This window comes from Hemitrygon akajei, chromosome 3 (genome assembly GCF_048418815.1).
Source record: "Hemitrygon akajei chromosome 3, sHemAka1.3, whole genome shotgun sequence".
In the NCBI taxonomy this organism is placed as follows: Eukaryota; Metazoa; Chordata; class Chondrichthyes; order Myliobatiformes; family Dasyatidae; genus Hemitrygon; species Hemitrygon akajei.
The window spans coordinates 61436670-61452557 of NC_133126.1; the positions used below are offsets into that span (position 1 = coordinate 61436670).

At 35.7% G+C, this 15888-nt stretch overlaps 1 protein-coding gene across 11 annotated transcripts in view; it reads right to left on the minus strand.

Moving 5' to 3' along the window:
* The window catches only part of ralgapa1 (Ral GTPase activating protein catalytic subunit alpha 1), a 202987-nt gene that overhangs the window by 159309 nt on the left and 27790 nt on the right, over positions 1 to 15888 (minus strand). For 10 of the 11 annotated variants that reach the window (XM_073039978.1, XM_073039977.1, XM_073039976.1 and 7 more), the window contains exons 3-7: positions 14235 to 14284; positions 4100 to 4157; positions 3406 to 3449; positions 2767 to 2944; positions 707 to 822 (exon numbers count right to left, since the gene is read on the minus strand). In XM_073039978.1, coding sequence (XP_072896079.1) covers positions 707 to 822; positions 2767 to 2944; positions 3406 to 3449; positions 4100 to 4157; positions 14235 to 14284 — 446 coding nt within the window. The remainder of the gene's footprint in view (positions 1 to 706; positions 823 to 2766; positions 2945 to 3405; positions 3450 to 4099; positions 4158 to 14234; positions 14285 to 15888) is intronic. The other variant, XM_073039975.1, reaches the window with a different exon arrangement.

The window sequence follows — 15888 nt, forward strand, 5'->3', positions numbered from 1 at the left end:
TGCAAACATCCATCCTCCATTAATAATATAATAGCCTTTTGCTCAAATCAGGCCAATTCTCAAATAAGTTCTTAAGCAACTCGCACAGACTTGCAAACTGCTCCAATTAAGATTAATTGGATTTCATGCCTTACCTTTGATCTATAATCCGGCAATTTAAAAAAAACTTTAAAAATTTTTTTTCAGGAGACCTGAGAGCATACACAATACAGAAATTTAAAAAAAAATAAATCAGGAAATCATGATGCACACTCCCTTCCTTCCCCAATTTTGCTTCAAAATCTATGGAAGATTCCTTGCCTTTCATTCCCTAGATTTAAAACATTGTAAAAGACGGAGTCCACTCAATTCAGCTGGCAAAGCAAACCCTCCCTTTTATGGGATGGCTCTGTGTTTCTTAAAAGGAACAATGCAGGGATTTGTCAACCACAAGGAAGAGAACTCAGTACAAGGTGCATGAGAAACATTACTAGAAGGGACTGAAAAAAATACTTTGCCAAAATGTGATATTAAAACCAACATTCAAAGACACCAGGAATCTATTGGCTGACTTACGGTTTCCGTATCTAAACTTTAAATAGAGAAAACTGAAAATGAAAGTAAATCAATGTAATATTAAGGACTATCAAAAAATCCAAGTGTTAGTTTAGTAGTAGAAACAATATGCATTTCTCCCTTAATAGGGTTAGTACAATAAAGTGTCTACCTGGATTACCATATATTTTAGCAGAGCATCAAGAAAATAGCTTGTAAGATCATCTTGTCCTTTATCTCCTGATTGTGGGGGGACAAGAGGAGTGATTTCTTCTGGAGTGACTTGAGCTGTCAGGAAAACATAAAAGTACAATACTAATCATGTGACACAATTTTTTGTGTATAGTGTAGTTAAAAGCCAAAATTTCATTTGACTAATTCTTATCACCAATAAATCTAACCTTAATATCAAAGTGATTATTGACCATTATGCTAACAACAGTAAGCGCAATGTTAAATTATTGGTTTATATACTGCATCCAATAAATTGGTAATCTGTGGTTTGTATTAGATTTCCTCTCCAAGGCTGATGGCCAGTTATTTTGGTTTTGGTTCAGTTTTTTAAAATTCATGTGCAGTACTAAAATCACTTGGGGGACTGTTTTTAATTTGCATACAAGGAAATAAAAAATAAAATTCTAATCCCTTGATTTTATGGGATATTTGGGGGGGAGGGGGAATAGAAAACAACAACTATATTGGATTTATCCTTTTTTATTGACTTTAGGAACTTTTCCATAGTATTTAGTCAGCATCATTAGTGTAACTATACTGAAAACACATGATAAGATGCATGTTTACTTCTGGACTGTTAATTTACTGCACTACAACCAAATATTAAACACTCACTGTGCTTGCTGCATTTTGAACTCTCAGCCATTTCTTAAATGACATGAAGCAAACCAATGGCTGAAGTTGCCTTTTATAATAACGGGAACTGCATAAGGAAGCAAAGATGCACTGTCCAATTTAAACCACTGAACATGTCAGCAAGTACATCACTATATCTACCGTCACTTCCTTGACCATTCCTACACTTCAAACCCTTCTTATAGATTACCTTTGTATCTAACCTTTACTGAGCAAACTTTCACCTAAACTCAACCCCCCTACAAATCTCTCTCTCGTTCCTGAATGTATTGCTAGGTTTGTCACAACCATTCCAGCTCTGGAAGGTCAAAAATCACTGAACCCAAAAGCCACTTCTGAAAAGACCAGTTTAAAGCAACATTGCAAAGGAATAGCCATGTTTTAATTATATTAAATTTCTCAAGTAATATTTCTTCAAATTTCTCCTTCTCACCAGATGGTCCCAATATTTCAAGAACGCTTTTTGAATATTTTCTCTCATGAATGGATGCTCTTGCCTCCCCTTTATTTCTGTACCTTCAATCATAATTTCTTCTCTCTTCTTATACAAAGCCTCTATTTTTGATAACATTCTTTTCTATAATTATGAAAGTATTTATAACCTACTTTTAATGTAGGTTATACACCGACATTGCTTCTTTCTTCAAATATTTTCTGTCAGGATACACAACCATCTTAATTAACTTACTACTTATTAAAACTAGGTTACTTACTGTGTTAAAATTATAAGTTAATCAAATTAAACCTTTACCTTTACTTCATTTGCATCTTGCTTTTCACTGACAGAAAATGTGTTTCCATTTTAGAATGAACAGGGAAATTAGTTCTATTTAGTCTAGCCAGCAGCAAGTTACATAAGGAAGACAGAACAAATCTCTTTATTCAGATAAGAGTAAATATGGAATTTATTTAAGGCAAGCAAATGAACACTTAAGCAGGAGGTAAATGACAGCAAGAAAATTAAATGAGTAGTGGGTTGGTGGAGGATCAAGCATATATTAAGTCACAGAAGGGAGATACACTCCAAGCCAAAATTGTCAACATAGCCATTATTTTAAATATCCACAATAAAAGACAAAGAACAACTTGAAGTTCTTCTGTTTCAATGTGCAGATTTACTACGATGTTGAATCACAAAATGAAACCCAATTTGACACTTATGAAATGAGGCCAAGAGTAAATTGATTAGCTTATTATTACATTGTCAGATGCTTTACCACAATTACTGTAGTTTTGAATCCACCATTGCACTTGTGATAGGATTTGTATTTATTGTTGTAATTGTACTGTATAAAAATAAGGTGGGGAAAAGAGCCCAAGTTCAAAAGGACTTAAAGGCCTTAACAATAAAGTAATTCTTACTTTCCTGAAGATGAAGTGGAGAGTTAATTAGATTGTCTAGTGTTCGAGGCCCATGCTCAGATTGCAGAGTTGGAAAGCCAGGAATAAGACAGGCAAAAATCAGTAGTTGTTCTTCAGTGCAATTATGTTGGAGTGCTTGCATCCACAACAAAAAGAGGCGTACACCTTCCCTTCGAATCTGAATGGAGAGAAAGTACATTCAATATTATAGAAATTCAAATTAATGACATACAAAATAGTTTTCATAAATCAGTTAAATTTTAGGAAACACATTAAATTACAAATTAAATTTCATATCAAAGTGAAATGTTTAAAGAGAAATTAAACTAAATGTTGTTCATCGAAATGTCTATACTTACAGCAAAATTTAAAGGGACCAAATGCCCTGATATTGCAGCATCTTAAAATATACATTTCAACATAGTTTTTGTTTACCACAAAATAAGACAAGCAATCTCTGAAGACAGAAATAGCTTCAGAATAACACAGTCAAAATGGTAAAATGTGTAACTTTTTCACCCCCATAATCAACATCAAAAGGACAAACGTGAAATAAATAAATATACAATTGCAAACCACATATTTCAGGACATTTCCAATCACATCTTAAAAACAGCTTTAAAACAAAACATGCAAAACCTTCAGCGAGTTCCCAACATGAAGGAGTTTCTTTAAAATCAAGCCTGCAAAACAAAAAAAAGCACATTTGCAACACTGAAAAAAGCATACACATTTTGGGGACATATTGTTTAAGCTCTCGGTCAGACTTGATAACTGCTTATAATCAAGTCTTTGGCATTTACTCATTTACTCTTGGTGACCTTTGTACCCTTTGACATCTTTTTACTGCCAAAAGGAAAAGGAGAGATCACCACACATGCAAAATATTGTGGCCTTAGAATTCTTGCTTTCTATTTTTAAAAAAGCGTGATTCATTTAAATTTTTTAAATACTCTTATTTCTTTTTGCACAATTCAAATACTTGATCAAAAATTGTCTGAAAGATAGAAACCTGTAAGTATAGGAAATATAAATGAACAGATTTACAAAAGCAACTTTCCTTTATGATTAGCAAGTCCTTTATGGTTCACAAGTAAATAATATCATTAATTTGATCTGATTAACAGTTAACACTAGTATGGAAACTAATGAACTACATCAATTATCTTCATTAAAGATTTATACTGTGGCGAAATGAAGGAATGTAATTTGTGCTTTCAGATTTGTCATTATTTATGGTTGTGTTTGTACCGAACTGCTATACAATGCTTACTTTCTCTAAGTAGCTAATTCATGATTATGCAAATAAATAATCTAGTACATATAAGGTTACCTATACTGTGGAACTGCCATCTCGTCTGAATTCTTTCTGGAAGATGCTGCAAAATTTTCTGTAAAATAAGTTCAATTCGGATCACTGTTTGTCTTCAAAGAAAATAATGTGCTCATAGAAACTTTATTAGCAAGTTCTCATAGAAAGTGCAGCTTCACCAAGAAAAACTGCAGAGAAGTGGAAGATTTTTACCTTTAGTATAAAGCTTAGTCCAAAAGTGCAGGAGCAAGTAGAAAATAAATTTAATGGTACATATCTAAAAGGGTAAATTGTGGTTAAGCAGTAATTTTTAGAAAACTATAAAGTAATTTTTGGTGAACATATTTACAATTGCATAGTAAGTACACAATTGGAGTAAGTAAACTCCAAGTACTGAAATAAAATCTGTCCAGATTGTACAGAGGGTCATTCTCAGCCAGCTACTATGAAATCTCTGAAACAAAAACTGCATCAAGTTAGTTTTCCAAGACCTAAAAACATTTATATTTGGCAATGATCAGCAACATTACTCAAAGCTCACAAATAGTCACTACTTTATCAATTCCCATCAGTAAATGTAGCTTCTGAAGTTGATCTTAAATCATATTTGTCTTTAAAGAATATCACTCCACATTATCATATAACACTTATGGATATATTTCACGATTACACATTGAATACTTCAGCTTTAATATTATTCATAATGGCAAACAGTAGATATTTTGAGTAAAAAAACATTTATTCTTTTGTCAAGAAAAAACATCTAACACACTTCCAAAGTTAAGATACGACTATGTAGTGACATAGAACACTACAGCAGAGTACAGGCCCTTTGGCCCATAATGTTTTGCCAACCTTTTAACATACTCCAAGACCAATCTATTTCTTCTCTCCCACACAGCTTTTCAATTTTTTTTCAATGCAACTATCTAAGAGTCTTTTAAATCCACCTAATGTACCTGTCTCTATCACCATCGCCAGCAATGTGTTCCACACATATACCATTCTGTGTAAAAACTTCCGTTGACATTCTCCCTAAACATTCCTCCATTCACCTTAAAATAATACCTTCTTGTATTAGTCATTTCTGCCCTGGGAAAATTGCACTGGCTGTTCATGGTGGTTAAGCCTGTTATACACCCCTATCGTGTTACCTCTCATACTCCTTTGCTCCAAAGAGAAAAATCCTACCTTGCTCAATCTTTCCCCATATGACATGCACTCTAATCCACGTAGTATGCTGGTCAATCTCGGCATCCTCTCCAAAGCTTCCACATCCTTCTTATAATGAGGCAATCAGAACTGAACATAATATTCCAAGTGTGATCTAACCAGAGTTTTGTAGAGTTACAACATTACCCCTTGGCTCTTGAACTCAACTCCGTGACTAATGAAGGCTAACACATAGCTCGCCCTGTTAACCACCCAATCAATTTGTGTGGCAACTTTGAAGGATCTATGGACGTGGACCCCAAAATCACCCAGCCATTAACCTTGTACTCTGCCTTCAAGTTCAACCTTTCAAAGTGAATCACTTCACACTTTTCTGGATTGAACTCCACCTGCCACTTCTCAGCCTAGCTCTGCATCCTATCAATGTCATGTTATAACATACAATAACCTTCTACACTATCCACAACACACCAACTTCTGCATCATTTGCAAAATTGTTAACCCCCACCTTCTTCTTGCTCAAAGTCATTTATAAAAATCACAAAAGCAAGCGTCCAAGAACAGATCCCTGTGGAATCTGTTCACCAACTTCTGGACAGGATACGCTCTATCTATTACCACTCTATCTATTACCTGCTATGGACAAGTCAATTCTGAATCACATAGCCAAGTTTCCCTGGGTTCCATGCCTGCTGAATTTCTGAATAAGCCTACAATGGGGAATCTTATCAAAAGCCTTAATGAAATCCATAAGCACCAAATCCACAGCCCTACCTTCATCAATTTGTTTGTCACTGCCTCAAAGAATTCAATCAGGCTCGAGAGGCATATTTGCTGCTCATCACAAACCTCTGACTACCTCTAATCAGACTATGCTTTTCCAAACGCTCAACAATCCTGTCCCTAAGAATCCTCTCCAATTGTCTGACTATCACTGATGCAAGACTCAATAGTCTACAATTTCCAAGATTATCCCTATTACCGATCTTGAACAAAGAAATAACATTTGCCAGCCTCCAACCTTCTTGTATTTCTCCTGTGACCAATGAGGCTGCAAAGATCATTCCCAAAGTTGCAGCAATCTCTTCCCCCACTTTCTGTAGTAAACAAAGGTATATTCCCTCCAGCCCCAGGGACTTATCTTTCCTAATTTTTTCAAAATTTCCAGCAGATCTTCTTAATACTGACACGTTCTAGCATATTAACCTGTTCTATGATATTCTCACATTCATCAAGGTGCCTCTCACTGATGACTACTGAGGCAAAGTATTCATTAAGGACCCTTCCTCTTTTATCCCTGATCAGTCTTACCCTCACTTTAGCCATCCACTTGTTCATCATGCATGTGAAGAATGCCATGGGGTGTTCCTTATTTTTACTTGCCAAGATCTTCTCATGTCTTGTTCAAACTCTTGTAACTCCCTTCACAAGTTCCTTCCCGGTTACTTTATAACTCTGAAGTCTGATCCTTGCTTCCTAAATCTCAAGTTTCTTTCTTCCCCTTGACTAGCTGCTCCACATCTCTTGTCAACTATGGCTCCTTAATTGTACCATCCTCAATGGAGCAAACCCATCCAGAATGTAATGCAAATGCTCCCTAAGCAGCCTCCACATTTCTGTTGTACATTTCCGAGTACATCTCTTCCAAATTTACACTCCCAAGTTCATGCCTAATAACATATTCCATTCTCTCCCAATTAAATACTTTTGCAGAACATCTGCTTGTGTGTATATTTAAGGCGGAAGTTAATCATTTCCTGATTGGTCAGGGGGCATCAAAAGATATGGTGAGAAGGCAGGAGTATGAGGTTGAGTGGGATCTGGGATTAGCCATGATGGAATGGCGGAGCAGACTCGTTTGGCTGAATGGCCTAATTTTGCTCTTGTGTCTTATGGTTCCTATCTCTGTCTAAAGCTACGCTAAAGGTTAGGTAGTTGTGGTCATCGTCTCTGAAATACACACAAGAGATCAATCACCTGACCAGGTTCATTGTTGAGCACTAGATTCAGTAGGATCTCTCCTTTGGTCAGCCTGTCCACATATCTTGTCATCTCAACTTCAGCTTTAAATATTCATAGGAATATTTAATATTATTATTTAAACACATGGAACTGAGGATAGATTACAAATATAATTGAAAAAAGCAAATATTTATACTAATGATGTCTCTGCTTAAGTTTGCAACTCACTTGCAAGCTAGAGAGGATGTGGTTTCAAGTACTGTTGTGCAGACTTAAACAAAAATCTAAGCTCATTGTTAAAGAGAAATACAAAGTATGTGCAGTACTTTTAAATGTGTCAGCTTTTGTATAGTATCTCTATCAATAGAACCAAAAAATACCATAAACTGTAATGCAAAGCATTTGGCAAATCATACTGCATCACTGGAGAGAGCAAGCCAGTCAACATTTTGGGTCACTGATCTTTCAAAAGAATTGAAAATTGAAAATAAAGTACAGGTAAATTGTGTGCGGGCATGGTATGGAGAAAAGGAAATGTCTAGTAAGGTGCAAACCAAACTTGTAGAGAAGAGTGCGGGCAAGAGAGAGGGCGCAAGCAAGAGAAGAAGAGACTTCAGAGAAGGTGCAGAAAAGGTCCACCAGGATGTTGCATGATTTGGAGAGTTTTACACGTAAAGAGAGGTTAGAAAAAGTCAGATTGTTTTCTCTGGGCTGATTGGAGGGTGAGAGGTTAACCTCAGAAAAATACAAAATTATGAGTGGTAATGATAGAATAAATAATCAAAGGTCAAATACTAGAGGGCATAGGTTCATGGTGAAAGGGGAAAAGATGGAAGCAGATTTGTGAGGCAAGTTTTAATTTTTTTTAAAACACAAAGAACGGGAAGTGCCCAGGTTGCAAGCCAGGGTAGGTGGTAGAAGCAGATGCAATGCAATGTGTAAGAAGCATTTAAAGGGACACAAAAGTGGTGGGGAGTAGCAGTGTATGGAGCACGTGCTGACAAATGGGATTAATTCAGATTTATATCGTGTTTGGTGCAAACAGGGCAAGCTGAAAGGCCTGATCTTATATTACACTATTCTAGGCTCTTTTTAAAAAAAGAGCAAGAGAAAAATAGTAGAGAAAAGAGAATACCTTAAATAATTAAATTCAGTATTAAGTTTTGATTGTTATTTTCCACTTGACAAAAGATATGAGGTGGCAAGCACTTGTTAAAGCAACGCAGGAAGTGGAAGATAGAGTTTAGAGTGGGTGCAGTTCAGCAAACTGCCTGTCACAGCACTCCATCATCTTTCATATTTTTTTGCCACAACTTAAGCATTCCAAGAGACTAATATCTCCACAACTCTTGACTACTCTTGCATCACTACTAACTATTCCCCTTCTCACTGCACTTTCCCAGTCACCAAAAAAATGCAACACCTGATTTTTTATGATTTCCAAGAATGCAGGAAGTACTTATTTCAATTCAGTCTACATTTGGTACCCCTGATGTTGTTGTCTGTGTTAGAAAATTCAAATGTAAATTGGACAACCACTTTGCAGTACACTTCCATTCAGTCCATAAGGATGACATCGAGATTCCTTTCTCCTGTCACTGTAATTTTCTGTCCTGCTCATATTTTATCCTCTGCCTTCACTACAACATTAATCCGATAAAGACTGAGGAATCAGTACCTCACCTTTCATCTGGTAGTCACTGAAACTTAATTTCAAACTTGACAATTTCAGGTAATCTTCTCTCCTCATTTCCATTTCTCCATAGATGTGGTATAGTTATTTCAATTTGTTTCATTTTTCTATTGATGCCTTTTAAAAGCAATTGTTTTTAAGACAATGGTCAGTACCTTATTCTGTTCTTCTACATCACTGCAACATAAAAGTCAATTTTCTTCCAACTTATTTCATTTATGTTGGCAGATCCTTGACCAAAAGATTATTTTTTTTCTCTCCCCACTAAGACTGTTTGACCTGATGCTTCTTCTAACATTTTCTGTTTTGTGTCAATAAGCCAACCAAAGCATGTTCTTTTTCTTCAGCGGTCCCTCAGGGTCATGGACGATTTAGTTCTTTTCCTGTTTTGTGGACTCAGAGACAATTATTGAGGACAATGAAGGAAGTGCAGAATCTTCCACAGAACATCTAACACAGCAAATTTACTGGTTGTGCACAGAGTTTTGTGTGCTTCTGATATGTGGACTCCACAATCTCAATATCGTGCAAATGCTCCTTCTCCACTTGACGATCCAAAATTTCGTCAAACTAGTATTTCCCAAAAGTCAGTCAGAATATTGCATCTTTTCAAGTCTGCTTGAAAATGTCTTCCCATGACAGAACTTCCAATATTGCTTTAGGAGTTTGATACTGGATGTCTGACTACATGACCTGTCCAATGTAGCCAGTTGTGCAATTAGGGCCTTAAAACTGGAGATACATTTGAATAGCAAATCTATCTGACAGAAGTCATAAGCAGTCGAGTTATCATTTATTTCCACAAATTAAAATATTTTATATTATCAAGAGAAGATTTTGGAGTCCCAATTCAAAGTCACTAATTTAAGGTAACCTTCCTCATTTTCAAAAAAAACTTTAAAGGAAACAAAGCAACAACAAAATAGTACAACATAACAAAGCTGCTTAAGCTTCAAAGAACAAATTTAGTTTGGTAATAGCACTGGGCTCATGGGATTTAGTTAGGAAATCCTTTGTTTCAAATCAGGGGTATAAAATAAAGCCACGTAAAAGTATAGGTACATATAAATACTGACACTCTATGGGTTGTGAGCACCTGACTTAACAACAACACCCCTACATACAAATGAGCTCCCATATTATTAAATTCAAAAATCCTATGTACATAAACAGGTTGTTTCCTATAACCAGCAGAATTATTTTCCCCTCTCTCCCACACATACACTTTCAGTAATTCTTTGCTCTTATCAGGCATGTATGTTTTTGATGCAATTCATTGCACTACTGATTAGGTATGGTCACCCTACCAAATGATTTTTGTGTACTTTCCAATTAATATTCAAAATTGACATTTGAACATCTACTTGTTTATAAATGTTTATTTGTATAATAAAATATTTCTTAACAAAATCTGTCAGCACAACAGTGAATGGTTTAGGTTTCCAAAAGCCTAAATTTCAGTGGAGAAAATCAAATAGATAAGATTATTTCATTGTTTTAGTCTTGGTGCTACAATCAGAAACAGTTTTCCCAAAGGGCCACACCCTACCCTCCAGCATTCATTTAACATATACATAACTCTACCATGGGCACAGCAACACTCACTGAATACACACAAGTTCAGTTCTAGGTCAAAAACTTGTTTACCATTTGATCCTTCCTTTACCCAATTTAAATTAAAATTCAGTATTTTAGAATGCATTAATAATTTGAAACAATAATTATAGGAAGTACAACAAGCCAATGAAAAGTGGTGGATATAGTCCCGTCCATTACAGGAAAAGCCCTCCCAACTACTGAACCCATCTACAAGGAATGCTGCCACTAGAAAGCAGCATCCATTATCAAGGATCCCAACCATCCAAGTCATGCTGTCTTCCCGCTGCTGCATTGGAAGGAGGTACTGGAGCCTTAGTCCCACACCACATGGTTCAGGAAGTTAACCTTCAGCTATGAGGCTCCTAAACCAGCATGGATAACTTAACTCACCACTACACTGAACTGATTTCAAAACCTATGGACTCACTTTTAAGGATCTAAACATGTTCTCAACTTTCTCGCTCTATCTTATATTTATTATCATTTGTTTTTATCTGATTGCACAGTTTGTCTTCTCTTACACATTAGTTGTTTGCCCGTCTTCGTTTGTGTAGCTTTCATTAATTTTATTCTGTTTCTTCGTATCTGCGAATACCCACAAGAAAATGAATCTCAGGGTAGTATTTAGTGACAGTATCCGCGGGTTCCACGTGCGTGGAATCAATCAAATGCGAATCAGGAAAACCTGGAAGATCTCTGTCCAGCACTCGTTGTTTGAGCATTGTTTGCCTGGCGTCTCGTTCGGTCGCTACTTGTGTTGCATTTAAGGCTAGTAAGGGATGGCTGGCTAGCTATGTAAAGTGCTACAGCCTCAAGAACTTACAGGTCATGGGAGAATCGGGATCGGCTTATGCCAAGGCAGCATCAGCGTTCCCAGAAAAGCTATGATGGTTGCGTCTGTACTGAACATGTGCAGACTTTTTTTTGTCATTATTCCCTAAACAATATAGTATAACAACTATTTACATTGTATTAGGTATTATAAGTAATCTAGAGATGATTTAAAGTATACAGGAGGATGTATGTAGGTTATATGCAAATACTACATCATTTTATATAAGGAACTTGAGCATCCACTCTTTTTGGTATCCGCAGGGGGTCCCGGAACCAATCCCCCGCGGATAAGGAGGGCCGACTGTACATACTCATGTCACGACAATATAGGACAATAAAATTACTTGGAACTTTGAAGGATAATATCCATAATGGAGCAAGTACTAACTTGCACTCAAGTACTAATAAATTACATTTTAAGCTTTTATTTTCAAGATGTGTAGATAAACTCCCCCCAATGATTAAGAAAATACTAAATAATCACTATAAAGAAATGGAATTCTATGAAACATTTACAGTTATGCATGAAAACTTTTGGTGGGGTACTCATGGAAGGGAAGAAGTTTCATTTGGTGTAAAAGGAGAAAAGGTTTCCAGGGCCAGTTGGCACATGGTAATGACAAATTGGACCCAACGAAATATATGAAAACTTATAATAGCTGATCTCTTGTACATCAGATATATTGGTTTAATAGCAAAGAATATTAGATGCAATCAGTATAAATACTGTTTTTCAAAGGACTGAGTGGATAGTGTTTTGCTCCATGGAATCAAGTGTACATTCTTTTAATGATATATAAAACCATAAAATCAATATAAGTACGTTAATGTTCACATTGAAAAGTGATTTGCTTTGCTCTTTAGTCCTTAAATCCATTGTTGCCCCTCACCAGCTGTCCTCCAAACTCATTGCATGCTTTATCTTATTAAATTTAAGGTATCACACTATTGCACAGAGTTATTAGTTTAGTAGTTTCAACATAAAACAAGTTACGTTAACATATTTCATTTCAAATTTCAAAGGACATTTATTATCAAGAATGTATAAATTATGTAACATTCAGATTTGTTTGCTGAAGGTAGCCAGAAAGCAAGAATCCCGAAAGAACCAAATTAAAGAAAAAAAATGAAAGACCAACACCAGAATGTAAGAGAAAGCAAAAAAAGCACAAATCTTGAAAACAAATGAAGTGAAGTACAAAAGTCCAAACCAAAACTGAGTCCTCACAACTGCACCATGGAGTTGGCCCAAAGCTTCACTTATCAGTTCATCATTTTCGTGGACATGGAGCACAGCAGGTGGAGAATTACAATATCAGCATTATGTTCATATAATATGTGATTACACAATACAAGTTGAAATTCTTGGAAAGGCAGGTCAGTCAGCATTTATAAAAGAGCAGGCTGACATTTGAAATGTTTAAAGTAATTCAATAAAAGCCAGGCCTTTAAAGATATGGTACATTTTCATACGTATATACTTCAAGTTAAAGCACTCTTGATGCATACATAAAAAGTTGAAATGATCGTAATGTTCAAGGGCACTAAGACAGGCTCATGAAGAGATGCAGAATGGAGGAGAAATTACGATAATAAGCAGGTAGATGGTATTAGTTTGGAGTGACATTATGGTCAGCACATGCTGCGGATCAAGAGTTTGCTCCTGTGTTGCAGTTTTTTTAATTCTATGTTCTAAGTGGACATCAGAATAAATGAAAACAAGTGGACGAGAGAAAGTGTTAACTGAGTGCCCATCAACCTATGTTATTCCAATGAGCTGTTTTACCCTCCTTTTCCTGTGAAAATGAATGCAGTATCACAATCAGTCTTTTCTCTCTACAGGTGCTAGGTACTTTCAACATGTCTTTATTTTACATTTTCAGACTTCCACATTTATTTTGTTGTTCAGATGTATTCCATTCATAAGTTTCCAAAGTCTCCAAATCTCAATGTCAAAAGAAAAGATGCCAACTAAAATACTATATATAAATTTTTGAGAGAAGGTACTTTCTGGGATTAACAAAAACCTGTTCAAGTCAGTGTGCAGTTGGAAATAGACTTGCTTACAAGATTTTGAATATTGTGCAATGGCTGTAGATGGTTTTGTAAGCATATGTTTATACAACTGAATGATTACAACGAAACAACATAGTGAGCTAACCTGTGATCTAATCATCCTGCTAAATATACACACCTTATGATCTCCCCATGTCTGTACTAACTGTACGCTATGGACATTACAATTTGAGATGGGGAAGCACAAATCATATGTATCAGTATTGCAATGGACTAAAGGGAATTACAGAGGTGTGAGAGAGGAGCTTGTCCAGGTGGATTGGAGTAGGATACTGGCAGGGATGACAGCAGAGCAAAGGTGGCTTAAGTTCACAAGGTGCAGGATAATATGTCCCACAGAAGTTGTTGTTCTCAAGTGGCACTCAAAACACTTCATTATTGTTCAAGACAGCACCACTGAGGCCGGTTACAGGATGATGGTGGTTGCCTTAAAGCCTGTGGGGGGAATCAACTTCCAGAGATGTTGAAGATATCAGTTAGATGCATCTAATTCCAACTTACCTCAAATCACTATACATAATACCATGGGAAATCAAACAGATATAGAATACAACTATGAACCATTTTAACATGAAATCAACAAAATTGTTAGCATTTTCAGTACCTGAATACCTATTTTAAGTTTTAACAAGAGTATAATGCAAAAAGAAGTAGCACAATACTGAGAAATTTAAAAAGTGTAGACAGTATTCACTATCTTTGCCAATTAGGAATGAATTGCATTTTGATATGCATAAAACCTGAGTGCCTCATGAAGTCGAATAAATAAATCCCTTTTGAAATAAAGTATTAACATTTACAAGTTTCTAGCATTCTTACCTCAAAAATAAAAAGAATAGAGTCCAATTCTTCCCTCTGTGATTTATGACCTGAAACAACATCAAATACACCAGATTACTTTGCAAAATATTTTGGTAGCTAGGATTTATTAGCTACTAGACATTTATTCTGCACAGTTGAATGGTGCAATGTAAAACACTATAAATTATGGCACAATGATTTATCCTTGGAAGATTTTGCCAGAATGTTGTTAGTGTTTGTAGTTTAAAATTCAAATGAAATCTGCAAACTGTTGCGAGAATGCCAATTTTGTTTGGCACATAGGGAGAACCAATTATAGTTTCGTTATAACCAAATGATAAAGTTATGATGAGAAGTTGTGTTTTGTAATTGCACATTCATCACGAACCATTTGATCACTCTCTCTTGACATCCAAGTTATGCCACCCTGGAAGTACTGTAGATCAAAGTACTATAAGCTTTCAATTTTTAATTCAGTAGAGTGTCCTAGCCCTGGTTAACAATGATGAAAAAGATGGTTCTTAGAACAGATAATCAACACTAAACATCCACTTTTTAATCCACGCATGTTGTGTGCCCTGACGTGTACTTTTAGGATTTTTCTTTATGATTTCTGCTTCCAGCAGATGTTTGTTGCTTCTTAATTTAGTGTTAAAAAGCAGTCATGTGAGAACTATTGCCATATTAAAAGAAAACTCTTAAAAGGATAAAATATTAGCTTGCTCACTGCAACATATTCCCTAGTAAGCAGTCATGGAAAGTTATAAAATTTAGATCAGATAGCTTGCTTTTATTTTCTTCAATGTATTTTAATTTAGGAGTGTGACGTTCATGAAAATAAGATAATTAATCCATATTACGCATTTGTTTCCAATCTCCTTAACAATGTTAACTTTCTTTCCCAATATGAAGAATTTTACAGTTGTATACCTGGATCATAAATGAACCTTTGAAATGGGATTAAACACTCTTTCATAAATTAAACTTTATGAACTTTAACAAATAGACACTTAAAATGAAAACAAGATAAATGCATTATCTTTCCATTCTCACAATTATAATTATGGAGTAATATGGCATAAGTGAAACAGGACCAATGTTATCAAATGAGTTACATATTTTGATCTGCCATTTTTACAAGCATACCTGCGATAAAATCGACAGATTTATGATTGTCCAACCTATGTATTCAAAGTTTAGCCCCTCAAAGATTTAGTCAATTCTGTACTTGAGTATAGAATTATTGCTGGAAAACAAAACTAAGCAGAAGGGGGGAAAATAGCTATGATCTTTGAATCCTCTTTGGCTGCAAGGGAAGTGCCGGAAGACTGGAGAATGGCAAATGTAGTTCCTTTGCTTAAAAAAAGGTAATAGGGAGAAACCTGGGAACTATAGACCAGCAACACACACAAAATGCTGGTAGAACACAGCAGGCTAGGCAGCATCTATCAGTGAGTCTTACGTTGTTGGTATGCAAACTACTGGAAAGGATTCTTAAGGATAGGATCAACAAGCATTTGGAGAAGTACAGTCTACCCATGGATAGTCAACATGGCTTTGTGAAGGGAAGATCGTGCCTCACGAGCCTGATTGAGTTTTTTTGAAGAGGTAACAAAAGAAATTGATGAGGGTAGGGCAGTGGGTGTGATCTACATGGACTTTAGCAAAGCAT